At 30.8% G+C, this 18492-nt stretch overlaps 3 protein-coding genes across 4 annotated transcripts; 2 read left to right on the forward strand and 1 right to left on the reverse strand.

Moving 5' to 3' along the window:
* The first annotated feature begins 141 nt into the window (after positions 1 to 141).
* On the forward strand, positions 142 to 5757 carry LOC140056306 (uncharacterized). Of its 2 annotated transcripts, none has more exons than XM_072101632.1 (3): positions 142 to 284; positions 3266 to 3458; positions 4990 to 5757. In XM_072101632.1, the coding sequence occupies exons 2-3, from the start codon at positions 3341 to 3343 to the stop codon at positions 5523 to 5525; spliced, it is 654 nt and encodes a 217-aa protein (XP_071957733.1). In that variant the 5' UTR covers positions 142 to 284; positions 3266 to 3340; the 3' UTR covers positions 5526 to 5757. The 2 variants fall into 2 exon arrangements, with proteins under 2 accessions (XP_071957733.1, XP_071957734.1); XM_072101633.1 differs by having other exon boundaries at positions 3328 to 3458.
* A 7443-nt stretch (positions 5758 to 13200) lies between these two features.
* On the reverse strand, positions 13201 to 16874 carry LOC140056718 (uncharacterized protein F13E9.13, mitochondrial-like). The gene is made up of 6 exons (XM_072102187.1): positions 16782 to 16874; positions 16328 to 16410; positions 16039 to 16225; positions 15131 to 15281; positions 14861 to 14988; positions 13201 to 14570 (listed from the first exon to the last, which is right to left on the reverse strand). Exons 1-6 carry the CDS (start codon positions 16861 to 16863, stop codon positions 14356 to 14358), a joined length of 846 nt encoding a protein of 281 aa, XP_071958288.1. The 5' UTR covers positions 16864 to 16874; the 3' UTR covers positions 13201 to 14355.
* Positions 16875 to 16964: 90 nt separating this feature from the next.
* LOC140056818 (DNA replication complex GINS protein PSF3-like) lies at positions 16965 to 18393 on the forward strand. The gene is made up of 2 exons (XM_072102301.1): positions 16965 to 17501; positions 17698 to 18393. Exons 1-2 carry the CDS (start codon positions 17103 to 17105, stop codon positions 17932 to 17934), a joined length of 636 nt encoding a protein of 211 aa, XP_071958402.1. The 5' UTR covers positions 16965 to 17102; the 3' UTR covers positions 17935 to 18393.
* Positions 18394 to 18492: the final 99 nt, after the last annotated feature.

Consider the following 18492-nt stretch of genomic DNA (forward strand, 5'->3'; position numbering starts at 1 on the left):
TGCAGCAAGTTTAATTCATGAAAACATTACTGTATTATAAAATATAATAAAACACCTATATTATTTGATGAATGGTACATTCCTAATTGTGACGCAATAACTTCCAAATTTGGCAATCAGCTGTTTGTTGTCAACAAACGGTATACGCTTATCGTCAGGACATAATTAACTGTCTAAGTTTTTCTTATTTTCGCTAACGCCCTCTTCAAATTGCAGTATTATTTTGCTCAAATTTGTATCTAGAAAGAAGAAACTTATATTTTGTATAATTTTTGTGTGTGTAGGTAAGTCAGATTATTAATTATTAAGCAAAATAGTAAGCACAGCCATTATTGGGCGGATCTCGAATTTGCGCGGAATTTCATCGCATAGAGACTGAGACTGAGAGGAGAGGAGGCTAGAGCCGTTCACTCTTCTGATTGTCAGTTTCAGATTTGTGAAGCCTTGGAATTAGGTTCTTGTAATTAATTGATGTTGGTGAAGTGATTAGAGCTTCCTTTTCTTCTTCTTGTTTATCATCACTTGACCTGTAATTGTCTTAGTTAGATATTTTCATTTTGACTGAAAGTTTATTTTTGACAGTTGCCAGTTGGTTCATGTAAGGAGTTGCCATGGCCAGTAGAGGTGGGTGTAGATTCAAGTCTAGGCTAGACCTAATCATAGAAGACTACTACTAGTGCTAGTATTTATTTTACACAATAGAGTTCAAACAAGGAACTAAAGGATAATTTGTCCAGGTGCTAAATTTAAATAAAAATTGTCATCTTTTTAATTGCTACCCTGGGAAAATATTAACTGCTATTAATATTTATACCTAACATTCGATCCATCATGATTAAGTAAATATTTATTAAAGTTTACTATCTTATTAATTGTGCAATATAATGTCTGTTTATGTTTTTCATAACTTATTTGGTGATAAGATCTTTCAAAAGGGCAATCGTTACGTTTGATTTACTCATAAACTGTGTAAAATATTTTATAATCATTGTACAATCTAACCTTCAGTTTGTATAATCTTTGTAATCTCTAACCAATTTACCTTGAACTAGAATAAAGAACAGGTAGCATATTTTGTATTTGATTCTTATGTGTTATATTGTTTCTAAAATAATATTATTTACGATTTGATTTTGTTGAACTAAACTGATTTATAAATTCTATTTATTTGGTACAGTACAACAGTACCTAATTGTATACAGTATTCGTATTCTTATTTATATTAACCCTAAAAGTGTATTTTAGTCATTACAGACCCCAGGATATGAACAGTCATGAATTCTGTCTGCAAAGAATAAAACAATACAAAAAACCACCAAAAACAACTATGATTTGTTATTGTACAATAAAATGCATGTAACTTCCTGATATTCAATTACCACAACCTTGGATTAATATACTATTCATTCATTGACGGAATATTACTTCATTTTAATTGAGATCAGATTAATCAAACCTGTAGTATTGTATTCAATGCAACCAACCTGAATGACTAGTGAATTTCCATTAAAAACACAATGATTTAAAGAACAATACAATTTGCAGTGATGATGAATAAATTTAGGTTAAATTAAATAATGGGGAGAGGTGCGATAAGATATTATATTATTGCTTGGTACAGGTTTGAGAGAATTACCGAACCTCATCTCCAAGAAACTCGTGTTAAAATATTGATACGGTTAGCCACCAATTTTTCTAAAAATATTTTGCCATCTAATTAGACTACTGTATGTGTTATTTTGATGTGGTCTCTATGTGTCATTACCGTCCTTGCGTTACGTTAGCTTGCATGAAGAATTTATTAGCTGTGCGTAATGGCCATCAAACAAAATGTATGTAATTGTAACAGTCGCACTTTTTGTTAGTACTGTATATCAGTTTTTGTCAAATTTATTATCTTGTACGATTGATTTCCTCCTCCTGTATTTATGTGAAGTACAATACATTGCACCAGTTTTAAAATACCCAATTTGACCTATGAACTGTGTCGATCACTGTTACTCTACGTGTCATTACCGTGCTTGCGTTACGTTAGCTTGCATGAAGAATTTATTAGCTGTGCAAGTAATGGCCATCAAACAAAATTGTTATTAGAGTATTATTAATTCCATTCAAATCAATTGTGTCATGCCTGAGTAGTTTTGTATAAAATGATTGAATACCAGCATTGGATTGGTATTATTATTATTATTATATCATATCAATAGATGTATGATGAATGGATATTATGTCAATACATTGTAATGAATGTGCTGCTAGCAAAATATAAATTCCACTAATAAATAATCACTGTATTTTTCCACATCGTGCCTTAAATTACACTGCTATTTTATCATAGTAAATATCAACATTCCAAGTAAAATTATAGAAATGGCTCCTGTAGATCCAGGATCTATATGAAAACATAAGAGAATAATGTGGAGCAGGGAATTCAAATGAAGTAGACCTGGCTAGCGGGTGTCACAAAACCTAAGACCACGAAAGCTAAGACCCCCTAAGACCTAAGATCACGAAAGCTAAGACCCAAGACCTAAGATTACAAATATTTATTTATTGATAAACATTGTTTAATGCAAAAAAATGATCAAGAAAATTATAATTATTTATTTAAATTTTTGAATCTGAATTTTTAATTGTTAAACATTTTAATCTAAATGATGACAATACTAATTCTAATACTCATATTATCTGGATGCGTAATTGTGTTTTTTTTTTTATTGTTTGTACTTTTTTGCAGACTATCTTTTTTCTTTGCTCTTCTCTATCAATTATTTGCAAATACGCAAGTAAAGTGTTCACAGTCTGATAAGCAACTGTGCGGTGCCCTTTGTGACTGAGTCATTGTTCCATTAGGATCTCCCACTCTTTTTTTCATTGTCTAATGCTACCCTGGGAAGAACTTTTTGTGGAAGTGTAGTATTGCATGTCAGGCTATTTATAGATTCTGTAAACTTGACAGCTGGAATATGGGCTACCCTGGGAAAAACCTCTTTATTTTTTTTTCTGTGAATGTCTAGGTCAGGTTATATATAGAACTGACACTGAAGGTGATCCTTGTTATGGACACTTTCAGTGTATTATGAAATAAAGATATTTCATACTATTTTTAAAAATACAGTACATTTAATAAAGGCTGTTTAAAAAGGTAGATCATTTTGTTTCAGGTTCTTATTTGATTTAATTATTGTGATACAATCATTAGGTACAAGATACCACTATGTTTTCCTTTTAAATACTATTTATATTTATTTTTCTCCGATTCTAGCTATTTTGGATAAAAAACAAGCTATTCTTTTCAATTGTTTTATTGTTCTATCATAATAAAAGACAACATATCAAGATGCTTAGTGGAATTGCAAGTTTTCTTTTCGGTACCACCGATGGTGACGAGGTGTTGAACGCCCAGCAGATGGACCTAACTGAAGCCGATGATGAATGGGTTCTTGTTGACGTTACGAGTAAGTGTATTTTAACCACCTTTATACTGACGCATAAAGTAAGCTATAAAAAGATTTCTCCACAGAAATTGAATAAATTGGGATTTAAAAAAAATTATATAGACTCGTTTCTGTTGGCAAGAAAATACCATTCTTTCGGTATTGAAATCTGTATTATCTTGCTTAAAACGAGCCATAACAAGTCAACTGTACGAGTTTTTTTCTATATAAAATAATAAAAGCTGTTTTCACACAATTATTGTTCTGTTCAAATAAATATATAATTATAAATTATGCTGTATTCGATTCTGGAAAGCCCAATATTTTTGCCATTCAAGTACGAAATACTATGCTGGATGAATTTTGACAATGTTTAGTTGTTAAGGCCCATTTACACTAGGGCGATAACGATCGACGATAAATAGATAAATATGCATTTTTCATAACTAAAACAAAAGAATTTTAAAAAGTTTCCATCCTAGAACTAGAGGATTATCATCTATGCTGCCTTTGATGAAAATAATATTTCCACACGTCCAATCAAATGACGTCATGATTAGTAAGAGCAATAATATCGTTACAATACAACGATTTTATTGTTTTCATTGATCATGACGTCATTTGATTGGTTTTTCAAAAATAATATTTTTATTAAATACAGCATATATGATTATCCTATAGTTCTAGAATGAAAAATGTTCTAATTTCTTTTGTTTTATCAAACAAAAATTTATGTTTATCTACAGTATTTATTGTCGATCGTTATTGCCCTGTGTAAATGGGCCTTTAGACTATGGGTCTCATTTGAATACAATACAATAGCCTGATGAAGGTCTATAACAATCATTATACTAGCAGATGGGAGGGCTTGTTTACTTGGTGCCTTGCCAATTTTGAAATTGTAAACATCACAGAGACATAATAACAATAACAATGTTATCCATTTTCATCTAAAAATTCAATAAACAAAATACTAATAATAAAAGAAATTAGGTCAAATAAATGATAACAATACGGATATTATTAAAAGGGGATCTATACTGCTAACAAGGTATCTATATAATAATAGACCTACTGCTATAAGTGAATTGATATATCTACTGTACTGTACCTCTTACCACTAGATCAAGCTCTGATGTTACATAACAATTTCATCATACATACATATACAGTCAGTGGTTCAATAAATACACTTAAAGCAAATAATAATGCTAAGCAGATAACAAATTTTACCAGTTTTCAAACATAAATGTATTTAAAATTTTAATTTGGAAACTATGCATTTAAGCTTTGTGAATTCTAAATTAATAGCTTTTCATCAGCTTACAACAGACTCATTGATTCCAATTTTCCCTCCAAACTGTTTTGTTTTGATCTTCATTGTTTCCTTGTTTAATCACGGTGACCCATTTTCAAACAGGTGGTTTTTTATTAATTTTTTTTTCTTGTAAGTCAAGGTTTAAGTTAATTCTTAGACCAGATGCAATGTTTACACTGTTCCTTGTTTGCCTAGTAGAAAAGTTTAAAATTAACAAAATTATCTTTTTTTCAGACGTGAGAAGAAGTCCGAGAATTAGTCGAGATTCGTCACCTTCGAAAGAAAATCAAGGTTCCAAAGGTGGAAATACGGCGGATGCGATACCAATTCCTGTTGAGGAAAGTTGGTTTATGACGCCTCCACCATGTTTTAATGCGGGCTCACCGGGACATATAGCCACTAGCCCGATGGAAAATCTGTTAATTGAACATCCTAGTATGTCGGTGTACCACAGTTCAAGTTCACGTGAGGCGCACTGTCGTGTAGGAAACTCTCGTCAACCAATCCGCAAACATAAACTCCGAGCAAGAACTGTCCACCAACCTAAAAAGGCGGCAGCAATTGCAAACCGCCTCGGTATTGAACAGTCCCACAGTGCAGCTGTGGTTCATGCTAGAAACATAGAGAAAAAGCAATTTAGTAAATCTCTATCACGTTCAAAAGTCGAACGAGCGAATAAAGCCTATCATCAAGAATCAAATGGGAAGCGACGTCATTATCGGAATAACAAACCGGGAAGACATACAAACGCTGTCTACAAACAGTGTTGATGCGCCCTCAACTTGCCACTCAGTTTGTTGTGTTGCTTCTCTTTTGTTTTTCATTAGATTATTTATTCTAAAAATGTATTTTTACTAAAAATCCAGTCTAAACATTTATTAACAATATAGATATATTTGGATTGTTTATTCATATGATTTGTATAGGTTGAATTGTAAATTAATTGTTTGTGTTTATACTTCATGTAACTGTGAATAAATCTGACACACATTGTAAGTAGAATCATTCATCCATGACCAAACTATCATATATTTAATGTGTAAAATATTCAAAGAATATTATTTATATATTTTCATAATCAGCAAGAGAAATCAGAAATGTGAGAAATGCAAAAATACAGTAAATGGAAACATTTAAACGAATATGAAACAAATGTAATACTTATGACATTAAGTAAGGTTTAATCACCAATCAATATTATTTATGACAGTATAAAACTAGTTCATATCTCCAGATAATATAATTGATGCTATAATTCTGACAGTATTAAGAAAATGATAATTGGGTTTTTTTACTCGCATATACAGTACTGCTCAACGCATAGAGGTATTACTTTTAGTATTTCACTATAATAATCTGTAGGATTATTCCTACAACAACAAATATTATACCGTGATATTTCTATGTCAGGTAATTTTGTTGTTGTTTTTGATACAGTACTACTCTACCCATAGAGGCATAAAGAAGATGTTAGCATAAAATCCATGCTGATAATGATTTTGTATTGACGCTCTATCAAACGATACAGTAATTAAAGAGCTCTAGAATATTAGGAATCGTTTAAACCCAATCATAAGTTACCTTCTATACCCAGTATAAATATAAATTTCAATCAATAGCACTTTACCTCTTTCACTTTCACAATTTTTAACCTAAAACACATAAAATAAAGACAAAATCTATACGAGTTTACCCAAAGATGATTTTGATTATTTAAGCATTCTTACAACCAGTGGCGTAACGCAGACCCCTGGTTTAAGAACCTTAAGTGGCCCTCCAACGCTTGAGGCCTCGGGCGTTTTTAGCTTTTTCTTATTTTAATGCCTGATTTTTGGCACTGCTCAGGGGACCCCATAAGCTAGGGCCCCCTGGGTTTAGCCAGTGAGCGCTCATACCTGTTACGCCACTGCTTACAACATACAGTATCTTAGTTGCCCTACCACAGTATTATTTTTAAGTATTCTAAGTAAGATTAAGAAGAAACATCAAAACAAACATATTTACTGTCTATAATCCTGTCTTTACAAAAGAACAAACACTAATCAAAAATAATGAAATTGCTTTTCTGCAATGCCCTTGCTTAGACAATAATATATTAAATTGTTTTAATTAAAGACAATTGTTTGAAATTGGTATCCTCAGAACTTGAAAGGCAACGTATTGCATACAGTATTGTATTCATCTGTCAACTGTTGTCAGATAAAACTCTTAAAAAGTACTATTACATTGATAGTTATCACGCTATTGATATCTAGTATCATACTTGTGTACACAAATATGTTTACCTTAGAATGGTTAGAGACCAGCATATGTTAATACATTAGTCATTTTATTTTATTGCGAGGTGATCTTGTTAAAGGTTTATATGTACTGAGGTTATCTGCTTTGGTTGGTGTAGTTCTGAGTTTTCTAGACTTTTGCACATAATACTGTATTCATTCGAAATAGTCTAAGAAATTTGCACTTTTTCGTTCTGTATGGGGTCACATATTTCTGTATAGAAGTATAGTTACTATAGTTACTTGCACTTTAGTAATCATAACAGTAACAACTAGATGCAATACTAGAGATACAATATTTAAATGTAAAACTGATACTGGAATCATATTAAGTACTGTACTTTTGATTAAATATTCAAATTGCATTGCCTTGCATTCAATTATGTCCAAGGAAATGATTTCCAAAAACAAACTAGTTCAGTATATAACATAGTATCGTCTTTCTGGGTTTAAATACTAGGAAATGATCTTTGTAAGGTAGCATAAAAAACAGCCTCAATTAAATGTAGCTATCAAGAAGCAATCTTCCTTTTATTGCAAAAAAATAGATTTATTTAATATCTAAACTGTATGTAAAACCTATTATCGTAATTAACCGATACAATGCAAGCTCTCGATTTCAGATATTATGCTGGTCTTATCATTAATTTTTATATAGACATATAAACTAATAAGGCCTCAAGCTTCTCTTCTATAAAGCAATCTTTGTCAACGCTTTATTGTTTGTTATTAGTGAGTTCTTCCTCCTTTTGCCAAGCCTCTATTGAACAATGCCAACTGTTTCCTTATTTATTACCCGCATGGCACATGCAAAAGAGGACCTGCTGGAGTTAGGATTTTGTGAAATTGAGTAGGACTAAACAGTAGTACTCAAATCAAACCAGTTTTCTATGAAATTGTACTAACTACCACTGGCTATGAGGGCTCACTGGCTAAACCCAGGGGCCCCAGAGCATGATCAGTCCAATGCAACTACCGAGCATTGAAGGGCTCCTTAGGAGTGCTAAACCAGGGGCCTTTGCCCTATATATATGTTACGCTACTGTTAACTACAGTAGCTGTCAACAAAATGTCTATAGAAAACATGTAACACTTTGAATTATCTGCATAGTACATCCAAGCGTCACATTGAGAAATCTGTACGTTTAGTTTTCCATTTATAATGCTTGATAATATTACCACGTCGCTATTATTCTTGGTTAGTGGTTTGTGAATGAAGTTATATTTGTGCCACTCGAGTTAGCATACTCTGCTGTAACAGGTTTTCATATTTATAAATATCCTAAAATCATTGATCAGTTAACACGCTATTGTTTGTGAAATGTATAAACACATCCTGGTTTGGGCGAAGCTATTAATTGTATTATTATTATATTCATTGCTATGTTTTCCAGGGAAAAATAAACCAGTATAAACCATGTTTACGCTTGTCTTCTGTAGTAAAGGTTATTTAACATGGTCCCTTGTTTTATTTATTACTTGTTTTCCACAATTTTAACATTACTACTTCAGTCGAGCAATTCAATGTTTCACAACAAAATTATTTATCTAGTCAATTGATTTTTTTCTTGTAGAACATGCAATTTAAAATATGATCATGCTGCAGATGTTAAGTTTATTTCTTTACAAGAAACAAATGTCATCTAAAATAATATTACCATATTACACATTTCTAAATTAATATAATATTTATTCTATTTATAATATATTATTATTGCTATCCTTAAATGCTATACTATAATATCCTATAATAGGATTTACATAATTATTATTAATAGATTCATTATTATTAATGAATACTAATGGGTATTCATTTTTAATTAATGCATATTCATTTTTAGTTAATGAATATTATTTAATGTAATGTTCAATTCTACTTTTTCATAATAATATAGGCCTAGTATAAGTTAAAATAACTAATAATTAAATACAATTATTTCAATTAAATACAGTAGTTATTAGTAATGTAATTACATTGTTTCATAGCTAATATTTTAAATTAAGCAATTTTTTGTGTTTTTATGTAAATGAATAGTTTGACTGTTGTTTTGATAAAGATGTGTGTGTTTTTTTTGGATTTGCGTATTCGAGTTGGATTGTAGGGGTAAGGAACATAGGCACAACGTAAGCAAGCTGGCCATTCTTAAACCGGCCATTTGGTTGGTCAGTTGTGTTGTGATTGGTCAAATTACTTACGGTGGGCTTGCGTCCAATTGGAAGTTACGGTTACTGTATTTTACATATTTATGTTCGAGTTTAGAATGACTTGCGTGTGTGCATGTTGAAAATAAGGTTAAATTTATAGGCTAGAATATTTTCTGCCATGTTATTTACTATCTAATACATGTATTTGTTTGTTTTTCAAATGATTTTTACGCAGGTCAGTATGAAATTCTACCTCTATTATCTACTGGCCTAATCTGTATCTACAATAATTATTGTTAAATAACAATGTTTGAGTGTTGTAGTTAGGATACATTAATACAGGTAGAATGTTTATTTTACACTTAATCTACGTATGATCTTAGATCATACGTAGATTAAGTGTAAAATAAACTCAAATGCAATGTTTTAATTGTATTAAGAAAAAAATAATAAATCAATTTCTGTATCTACTGCACTTTTTTTTTCTCTTCACAATTCTCGTTGCAAATTGTAGATAGGTGTTTAGGGTTTAGAAAATGTTAAACAAAATAGACAGTTGGCATATTGTCAGTTGATTGGTTGATAGAAAAAAAATGATAAAAAATGTATAAATTAGATTCCAATAATTGTATAGATTTGATGGAGAATTGAAAGTATTTGTAAAATATGTATGATGGAATATTGAATATTAGTGGTGATGTAATGGAAAAGATAAAAAGTATTTACTATAAAGTGTTTTTATTTTTCAAATGGTTGGTGTGGTTGGTTTTTTGGTCTCATATAAAAAAAACACTAATTAATCAACATGTAGTAAACATTCCTAAAGTAAAAATGAAAAAAGAAGTGATATTAAAATTTATTATGTAATATAATATATTTTGAAAGTGTTTAATATTCATGTCACAGGATCATACCATCACCGCTTGGTAACTGGCGCTACCCTCATCAAATGTCAAACACTGCTTGTTGGTAATGCTGTACTAGTCTGTGTCCGTCTGTACTCGTTTTTTTTCAAATTAACATATCACATTACCATTAATACAGGTGATCTGATGAACTATTGTTTTATTATTTGCTATACAAACAAAATTCCCATTAAAAACAAGTGGTATTGAAAATTTATCAAAAATGTGCACCTTTCTTTTGTAACTAATAATATATTTATATGTTTGTTTTGACATTCAAACGTGCACATTTTTAATTTATAATCAAACAATTAGCTTGGCACGTAACATTAAATGTCAATGTATGATGTCTGCTTAACTGTATGGAGTGAGTGCAGAATCTGTTTGGGGTTTAGCCTATTCTCATTCCTGGTTATTTTTACATTGATGACCGAATAAATATTATTATTATTATTATTAATATTATTTTAAAAAAACCACAAAAAAAACCCAGTATAACATGCAAAAGTGTTCGTTTTTTGTGAACATATTGTTCGTATTATTAAAGGACTGTATTATAGCAACGGTCTTACCGACTGTGTATATAATATAATAAAACCGATTATACTGTACTTGAGGAGATAAAACCACTAGTAATGATCGTTTTTAACGCAGTCCTGCCTAGGACTCAAAATAAGATATAGTTTGAATAATTGAATAAAATTTATATTCTTTTATTGCCCCTTGTTATTAGTATAATATTAGTGGTATTAAAAGACTTGCTTTTGAATGTTGTGGAGTTTGGAAACCAAAACATTTTAGATAGCCTTCTACCTAGAGCATTCAAACACGTTTTTACCATCAAATGTATACTGTATAGCACATATATATTACACATTATATTATATTGTGTGTAGTGAATTATTACAACTATATATTAATAGTTACTTATTGAAATTTTTCTGTATTTTTTCTTGTTTAGATTATTAAAATTGCAATTTTCAAAACTATGATCAAAATAAAACCACAGATCAGATAATGAGTTGTTTTCTTATTGTTTAATTTCTCACAATCCTGGAGAGATACAATTTCCAGGGGTGGATGAGAGGGGTTATTGCCGTGCTTGGGTCATTCCACACGCCACACCCACCTATTGTACATGTACTACTACTCAGCACGACTCCACGTTTAAAAAGCTCCAGAAAATAACATACAGCCACTAGATTCAGATTCGATTTATTAATATAAATCATTCATACATAGTACAATGATAATTGTTTTCTTGGCAGAAAAACACAAGCAAAATAATACACACATAATATTTACATTCGTGATAAACTTGGAACAACAACAACAACAACAACAACTGATCAAGCAATATAAAATAAAACAGACATAATGACCTATCTTTTAAACTCATTGTTGTGTAGTCTAATAGCGCTAGGTAAGAATGAACATTTATTTCTATTTGTTTAACTGGAATTGTTGTTAATCTTCCAGATCTGGGAACTACTAACTTATTGTTGAATAGGCCCTATTGAGGATAGAGAATTCAGACTATCCTAATGTGTTTCAATCAACTGAACTAGCTTTGTAATATTGATAATGCTATTAAGATTAGCAATGATGGTTTGACATCTGCAAAGGTTAAATGTTCAACTTCGCATACATTAACACAACAAGGTCCTTTGTGGCAACTGAACTTCAAATTGTCCCCTTCCTGTAAACTGATATTTCATTTACAAAGTGGAAACAGTGTTGAAGAATTGTTGACATTCTAAATACTTAAATAATTATTAATTATTTAGTTTATTATAAATTATAGATAAAATTGTATGTCGAAACAAAAATCAATATATATACTTCATAAATATTGATATACAGTATGAATGTATTACAAGTGCAACTACATACAGTGTAGCAGTGATGAACCCAGACATTTGACAAAAGGAGATACTGAAATATTTATATTGATTAATAAATACAATATTAAGAGCATCTAATAAATAATATTAAGAGTATCTAATAACTGAATAAATTGTGTGCAAAGTAACCAAAATATTTCTTCGATTTTTCTGTAGATAGTTTGCCTACTGCATATATATTATTTTGTTTGTGGATGTAAATGATAGGTGGGCATGCTGTGGATACACCTCCTCCTTTCCTCTGATGTAAAACATTCAATAAATGATTCAACTTCTGCATGCAGTCCATATTCGCATATCTCAGCTGCTGTTATATGCAGCCTTGGTCTAGAGTAGTATACAACCAACTCATTCTTTGCAGCTAATGATCTAATTAATATTGACGTGGGTCACATAAAGATTATGACATCATTGCTTGCCACTACAATCCATGACATCATTCATATTGACTGTAGTAAGGTGGGGTGCTATCAGTGTATGTGATTTATTAACTGAATAAATAGTTTACAATAAAAAAGTTGTTGGTAAAATAAGTAAAAATTAAGATACAAAATTAATTGTATTAATAGAATTGTACATAAATGAATATTATATTAACTGAATAAACACAACTTTACAATAACAAAGTTATTGGTAAAATGAGTACAAATTAAGATATAAAATCAAATGTATTACTGTACTAGAATTGCGCATAAATGAATATAGGTTCCTTGTTTTATTAACCTAATTCAAGGTCTAATTGACAGATAAGATTACTTAATCCAAGTTCATCTTTTAAGTATACTTAATGGTTTCGTTTCATCTTCATCGATCGATCGATGAAGCCAAGATTTCCTGACTTTTTTCAGTGTAGAACTTTAAGGAAGCAAGCATAAAAATACAAATCAAGATAAAGATAGGCCTATATATAAACAAAGCAACATACATTGTGAAATTCCTGTTCTTGTTCCAGGAATTTGAAAATGGATGTGGGTGGGGGGAGGTATTTTAAATGAAGTGTACTATTATTTAAATTATATTCTTCAAAATGACAATAATAGTGTCTATTTTCATAATAGAATATTCATATTAAATACAGTATTCGGTCAAATTTAACTCAAATATGAAAGATGTAAAATGGCTATAAAAATAAGCCTTAATTATTTACATATATCAAGTATCATCATTTATAAATGATTTGAAGTAATTAATTAAACTCTACAAACTGCCTGCCATTACCGCGAAAACATCATTTTTAGAAATATTCTTTCATGTTTTCCAAATTGAAAACATTAATTGCTTGTACGTACATCCACGAAATATAATTTATCCGCTGAACTGGGTAAGTATGCCGTTTCCGTGATGATGATCTAAAAATAGAGTTTAGGATTAGCGTGACCTGACGTAGGCCTAGTACTTAGATAATCTTCCTGTTTACATGGAAAATGATACACTGGCAAATGAATCTAGGTCATCCTATGTTGCATAAATTGTATATATTTATTTATTTTCACCAATTGTACATATAGTCAAATTTCTCTACTTTGAATTCTAAATTAATTATTCATGTGATGATGATTATCATTTATAAAATGAAATTTCTAAAACTATAAAAATTGTTGACGTAGCTACTGCCTAACACCATCTAAATTAGCAAGCGTCGCAGTTGAATACGTTATTGCACTATTACATTATAGTACGTTATAAGAGGATATTGAATGGCATAATGGAATAGTCTGTTTACTACAAAATACTCATTTAGTATACAAATTTATTAAACTTTTATCTAATATTCATAAGAACTATTCAAATGCACATTTTGGATTAAAATGAAAAGACAATAAAATCGTCTATTTCAACAAATTATATTACGATTTCTTACAATTTGATAACATTACAGTACTAGTACAATAATATATTTTTAGTAAAATACACTTTTATGATAAATAAGTTAAACTGTACAATATATATATGGCAGTATAGACTAGTAGAAGACAAAAATGGCATCTTTATAATATATTTCCAAATAAGCACAATTTCTTCCTAAATATGCACACATTTAGTGGGTAGTGAGTTTTACAGTCACTAAAGTGATTTGTCAAAGATCTTTCTTAAGGCCAACTCAGACAGCGTTGTATGAAAAGGCATCTCATGACAAGTCTCATGACAAGTCATCTCATCTGGATAATTGCGACGACCTAAAAACTATGCATGACGCTATCTCAAAACTAATCACTAATTAATCACAGTCACGTTTCTTTGAGCCTCATATTACGACGCCATCTAGAATGTAGATACTAAAGTACTGCCATATCTAAAGTATCCGATACACTGCTAACTGGCCTCTCTGGCCCATGTCAGTCCATTCTAGATTGAAAAATCGCTTCCTCAAGATTCTGAACTTGTTAATTTCTTACTTTCTAACATGCGAGCCTTGTTCATGAATCGCTGGACGCGATTGAAATCAACTTCTTCAAACCATTTCCCTTCCATTTTAAACGAAGATCCAACTATGATGCCATTGGCACATGAATATTCATGAAGGTTGTCCTCGGTAACACCAGAGCCAATCAAAACGGGTATATCAACAACATTTTGTACAGCTGAAGATGGGATGAGAAAAACAATTAAGACAAAAGCTGGTAAATCACACCTTAAGAAATAACCTATCCATATAACTATTTGATGCTTTGTTTTATTCTTTTTTATTTTTTCTTTTATTTACCCAAAAATAAGTTATAAACATTGTAAACAACATAAATAAAACATATATCAAGGGAAGGGTTAAAAAAAACAACTAATCTAGTTCAGCCCCTAAACATTGAAGAATAAATAGAAAAATAAATGAAAAAGGGCAACCTTTCTAAACTTAATATACATTCTATTGACATACCTTTTAGTTCTTCAACACTAGCTGGATCTCCAGTAGCTCCACCTGTGATGACAACTCCATCACTGAGAAAGAATTCTGCAGCTTTGGCTGTATCAGTGATTTCAACATCACAAGTTAAAGCATGAGAACTGCAGATTTAAAAACACAAATGATTTGAAAGTTGAAAGATTTGAAAATCTTAATATTTAATTTAAAAAAAAACACATTTAAAAACACAATGGAAAAGTCAGAATACATCAAGTGATGTACTACATGTAAAATGATAAATACCTATGTTTTTTCTTTATATCAGTAAATATTTGTATATTTTCAGCTCCAATCTGTTTTCTATATCGTAAAAGTTCGCCAGCACAAGCATTCATCATCCCTTCATCAGCTATGTGAGCAAATACAAACCCCTCTGCTCGTATAAAATCAAGACCTATAAAATAATTGTAAAAAAAATTTCTTTTTGAACAACCAAAAATTAATGCAAGCGAACTTACAGAACGTTTCGAAAAACCTATCTGGTTTCATTCTCAACTGGCGTTTCATCGTCTAGCGTTGTTAATCCCATGACGACGATGAGTTGGTATAGCGCCATCGTCGTCATGGGATTAACAACGCTAGACGATGAAACGCCAGTTGAGAATGAAACCAGATAGGTTTTTCGAAACGTTCTGTAAGTTCGCTTACATTAATTTTTGGTTGTTCAAAAAGAAATTTTATTTAATACCTATTCTACAACCAGATGAAATTCTTCCAACATATAAAATAATAGTTAAACAATTTATAAGTTATAAGTATTCAAGTATAAACCCTATTTTTTCCCACGCATTGTACACTGCAGTTTATTAACAAAGGTTTTCTGATTTAATTTAAAAAAATTACTTTTATATCATACGCATCAAACACCAAGTAACTCGCCAATTACAGGATGGTTAAACTATTCTATAATTTATTGTGCTTATAAACCATGGAGTATGGTGTTGATAGGGAGGTTGGTGACAACCCTAGCACTAGGTCAGGATAGAACCCAGGACCCTGGGATTGGAAGGCAAGCATGTTAACCACCAAGATACAGCTGCTCCACGACTTTTTTCAGAGTTTATATTTTCATATTTGAAACTTATTAGTGCATCCTCTGATTGATAAATATTTACTATACACAAATACAAATTTATAATTTTTATTTTTACCTGTTGCTAATGCTATTGCTAAAGCTTGCTTGTTTGCTCCTGATAAAACCTGTATTCCTAAAGGAATATCTGGACAATCCTTGCGGATCTGATAACATGTTGTCGTCATCGATGCCGTTATTTCATGGCTCACTTCATTGGAATGCATGTAAGGAAGGTCATGCATATTCTCAATTAGGATGCCATCCTGAAACAAATTATTATTACCAATAATCCAATATAAATTAATTTTTATTTTTATCAAAAAAATATTGGGTAACAAAGTATATTCATACATAAAAGTACCCACAATTCCCAGTTTCTTGTAGCCTTCTGCTTCTGTACAAGCAATTTCAGTAATGTCTTCTACTTTTAAGCGATTTCGTGGAGTTCCTACAAATCACAAAACAAAGAAAAAAAACACAAATATACAATAATTAATACTCAATTTATAATTATTTAACCGCTGCGCAGCAGTGAAGTGTTATTTAAAGTTTAGATGCGAAAGTACATTAGCGCCATAGAATGTGCACCGTCACGTCACAAAAACGTGATTACCCTCTAGGCCCTAGAACTCAGATCCGCACTGTCTATCACAGGCGAATGAGCCTGGCCCATGCCATATGCATATAATATTAATAATAGGGCCTACCTAGATAGGCCTACTAGGCCCTATAAATTGAAACCAATATTTATTATTTAAATTAAAACATATTTTATTTAAAAAATGTACAGTTCATTATTTTAATATTTAATAAACTAACCCGGTAGAGATTTCAAATGTATCATTCCAATTATTGCAGTATTACCCTTTTTGAAAAGTCGTGTAAATTTCTGCAGAGCCATGTTTAATTGTTTGTTTTGCTCCTTTGACATTGACTACACGTACGTGTTCTTGCGGTTCAGCACGATTATCTCTATACGTTTCAGGTTTAGTTCGTATTTTACTTTAAACTTTGATCTCGCGCGAAAAATTGATTTTCAGGAAGTAAACAAAACAGTGTTTGGAATCTTCATCTATATGAAACAAATTAGAAGAAGTAAATTTGGGTATTGTATGTAGCTTTTTTGTAAAATTGAAGACGATGAATATTCAAAAGAGATACATGAAACATGGCAGTCATACTGAAAATTATTTCAACATACATGATATTTTAGCAAGTCATGAAAAAATTCCTTGTGTATATGAAGTCCCAATTTTGAGGCTTGGATTCTTGGATGCCAGCACAGATAGTCCTGATATCCCACCAAATACCAAGATGGAACTCCCTTACTGGCTAGCCTCAAGCCTTCAAACTAGAAAGAAGAAAATTGTCAGTATTGAGCTTCCGAAGCAGTATCGTGAAGGACATCGAGACATATTACGGGCAGACGCTAATGTGGTTGACTTGCATAAAATGGGACCATATTATTATGCATTTGGAAGTAAACTGATGAATTTTGATCACGTTGAAGTTGATGATATTGGTAAAAGCCTAACACATGTATGTAGAATCTGACATTGCTGTTTAATCTACTAATGAATAAAAAAACTATTGTTAATTTGACAGCTTGCCCTGGTATAACAACAAGCCAGGTGCAACTTTTAGTTATTTAAATTTTATATTTATTACTGTACGTAATTTGTTCTATGTTACATAAATTTTACTTATCAATAACATTTTTTCTTTTTAATTTCAGACTTTTTCAGCTCGTTTCCGAAAAATAATGGATTCATCTCTCAATTGTTACAAGGGCGACACAACAAAATTAAGAAGTAAATTAGATAACAATGAGAGAATGCTGTTCACTGCTGGACAACTAAGTTTACATGATTACCAAAAATGGGAACAACGCAGCACCGACAAGATACAAGCTTCGGAGATGGTTACTAACCATCGCAAGAGAAAGCGTGCTGTAATGGAGCAAAATAACTGAGTGATCTGATTGCACAATCATTTCAACAGTGCTTGAGATAATACGTTGAACCTTTATTAAAACATGTTGACTGATCTTTAAGCAGCAGAAAAAAAGAACACTTTTTTTTCATTTCATTTATTTTCCATACAAAATAAAACAAGTAGATCAAAACTTTGAGATTAAAATGAAATAGTATAACATGGAAGGATGCCTTTATAGAACAAATGTCACTTAAGCAAGGAATTTGAATGGCTATTAATAAAAAATACAAAGTAAATGAAAGGAAAAAAGTAAAAATAATTAAAAAATAGATTTTGACATGTATATTTCTGTAAAAATCTTTATTGTCAATATTTGGCTTATAATATCACATGTTTTGGTACTTGATAAACAAGACCTACCTAACTACATATGTATAAGCATGGTAGAAATTAGAAATATTGTAAATTAGTATTATTATTATTATTTGAGATAGAATGCCCAATTAAATAGATGTCAAAAATGTAAATTAGAATTTATTTTTCTATTTATTTTTTATTTTCTTTCTTTCAATTCTATTTTTGTCTGTTAATATAA

This window comes from Antedon mediterranea, chromosome 8 (assembly GCF_964355755.1).
Source record: "Antedon mediterranea chromosome 8, ecAntMedi1.1, whole genome shotgun sequence".
Classification (NCBI taxonomy): domain Eukaryota; kingdom Metazoa; phylum Echinodermata; class Crinoidea; order Comatulida; family Antedonidae; genus Antedon; species Antedon mediterranea.

Excerpts from the sequence above, each read along its gene's own strand:
- LOC140056718 (XM_072102187.1), bottom strand. The coding sequence starts at position 16,863 with ATGGCTCTGCAGAAATTTACACGACTTTTCAAAAAGGGTAATACTGCA. Across the intron at positions 16,411-16,781 it reads ACATTTGAAATCTCTACCGG|GAACTCCACGAAATCGCTTA; the intron begins GTTAGTTTATTA and ends TGTGATTTGTAG. Across the intron at positions 14,571-14,860 it reads TAGTGTTGAAGAACTAAAAG|CTGTACAAAATGTTGTTGAT; the intron begins GTATGTCAATAG and ends TCCCATCTTCAG.
- LOC140056818 (XM_072102301.1), top strand. The coding sequence starts at position 17,103 with ATGAATATTCAAAAGAGATACATGAAACATGGCAGTCATACTGAAAAT. Across the intron at positions 17,502-17,697 it reads TTGGTAAAAGCCTAACACAT|ACTTTTTCAGCTCGTTTCCG; the intron begins GTATGTAGAATC and ends TTTTAATTTCAG.
- LOC140056306 (XM_072101632.1), top strand. The coding sequence starts at position 3,341 with ATGCTTAGTGGAATTGCAAGTTTTCTTTTCGGTACCACCGATGGTGAC. Across the intron at positions 3,459-4,989 it reads GGTTCTTGTTGACGTTACGA|ACGTGAGAAGAAGTCCGAGA; the intron begins GTAAGTGTATTT and ends TCTTTTTTTCAG.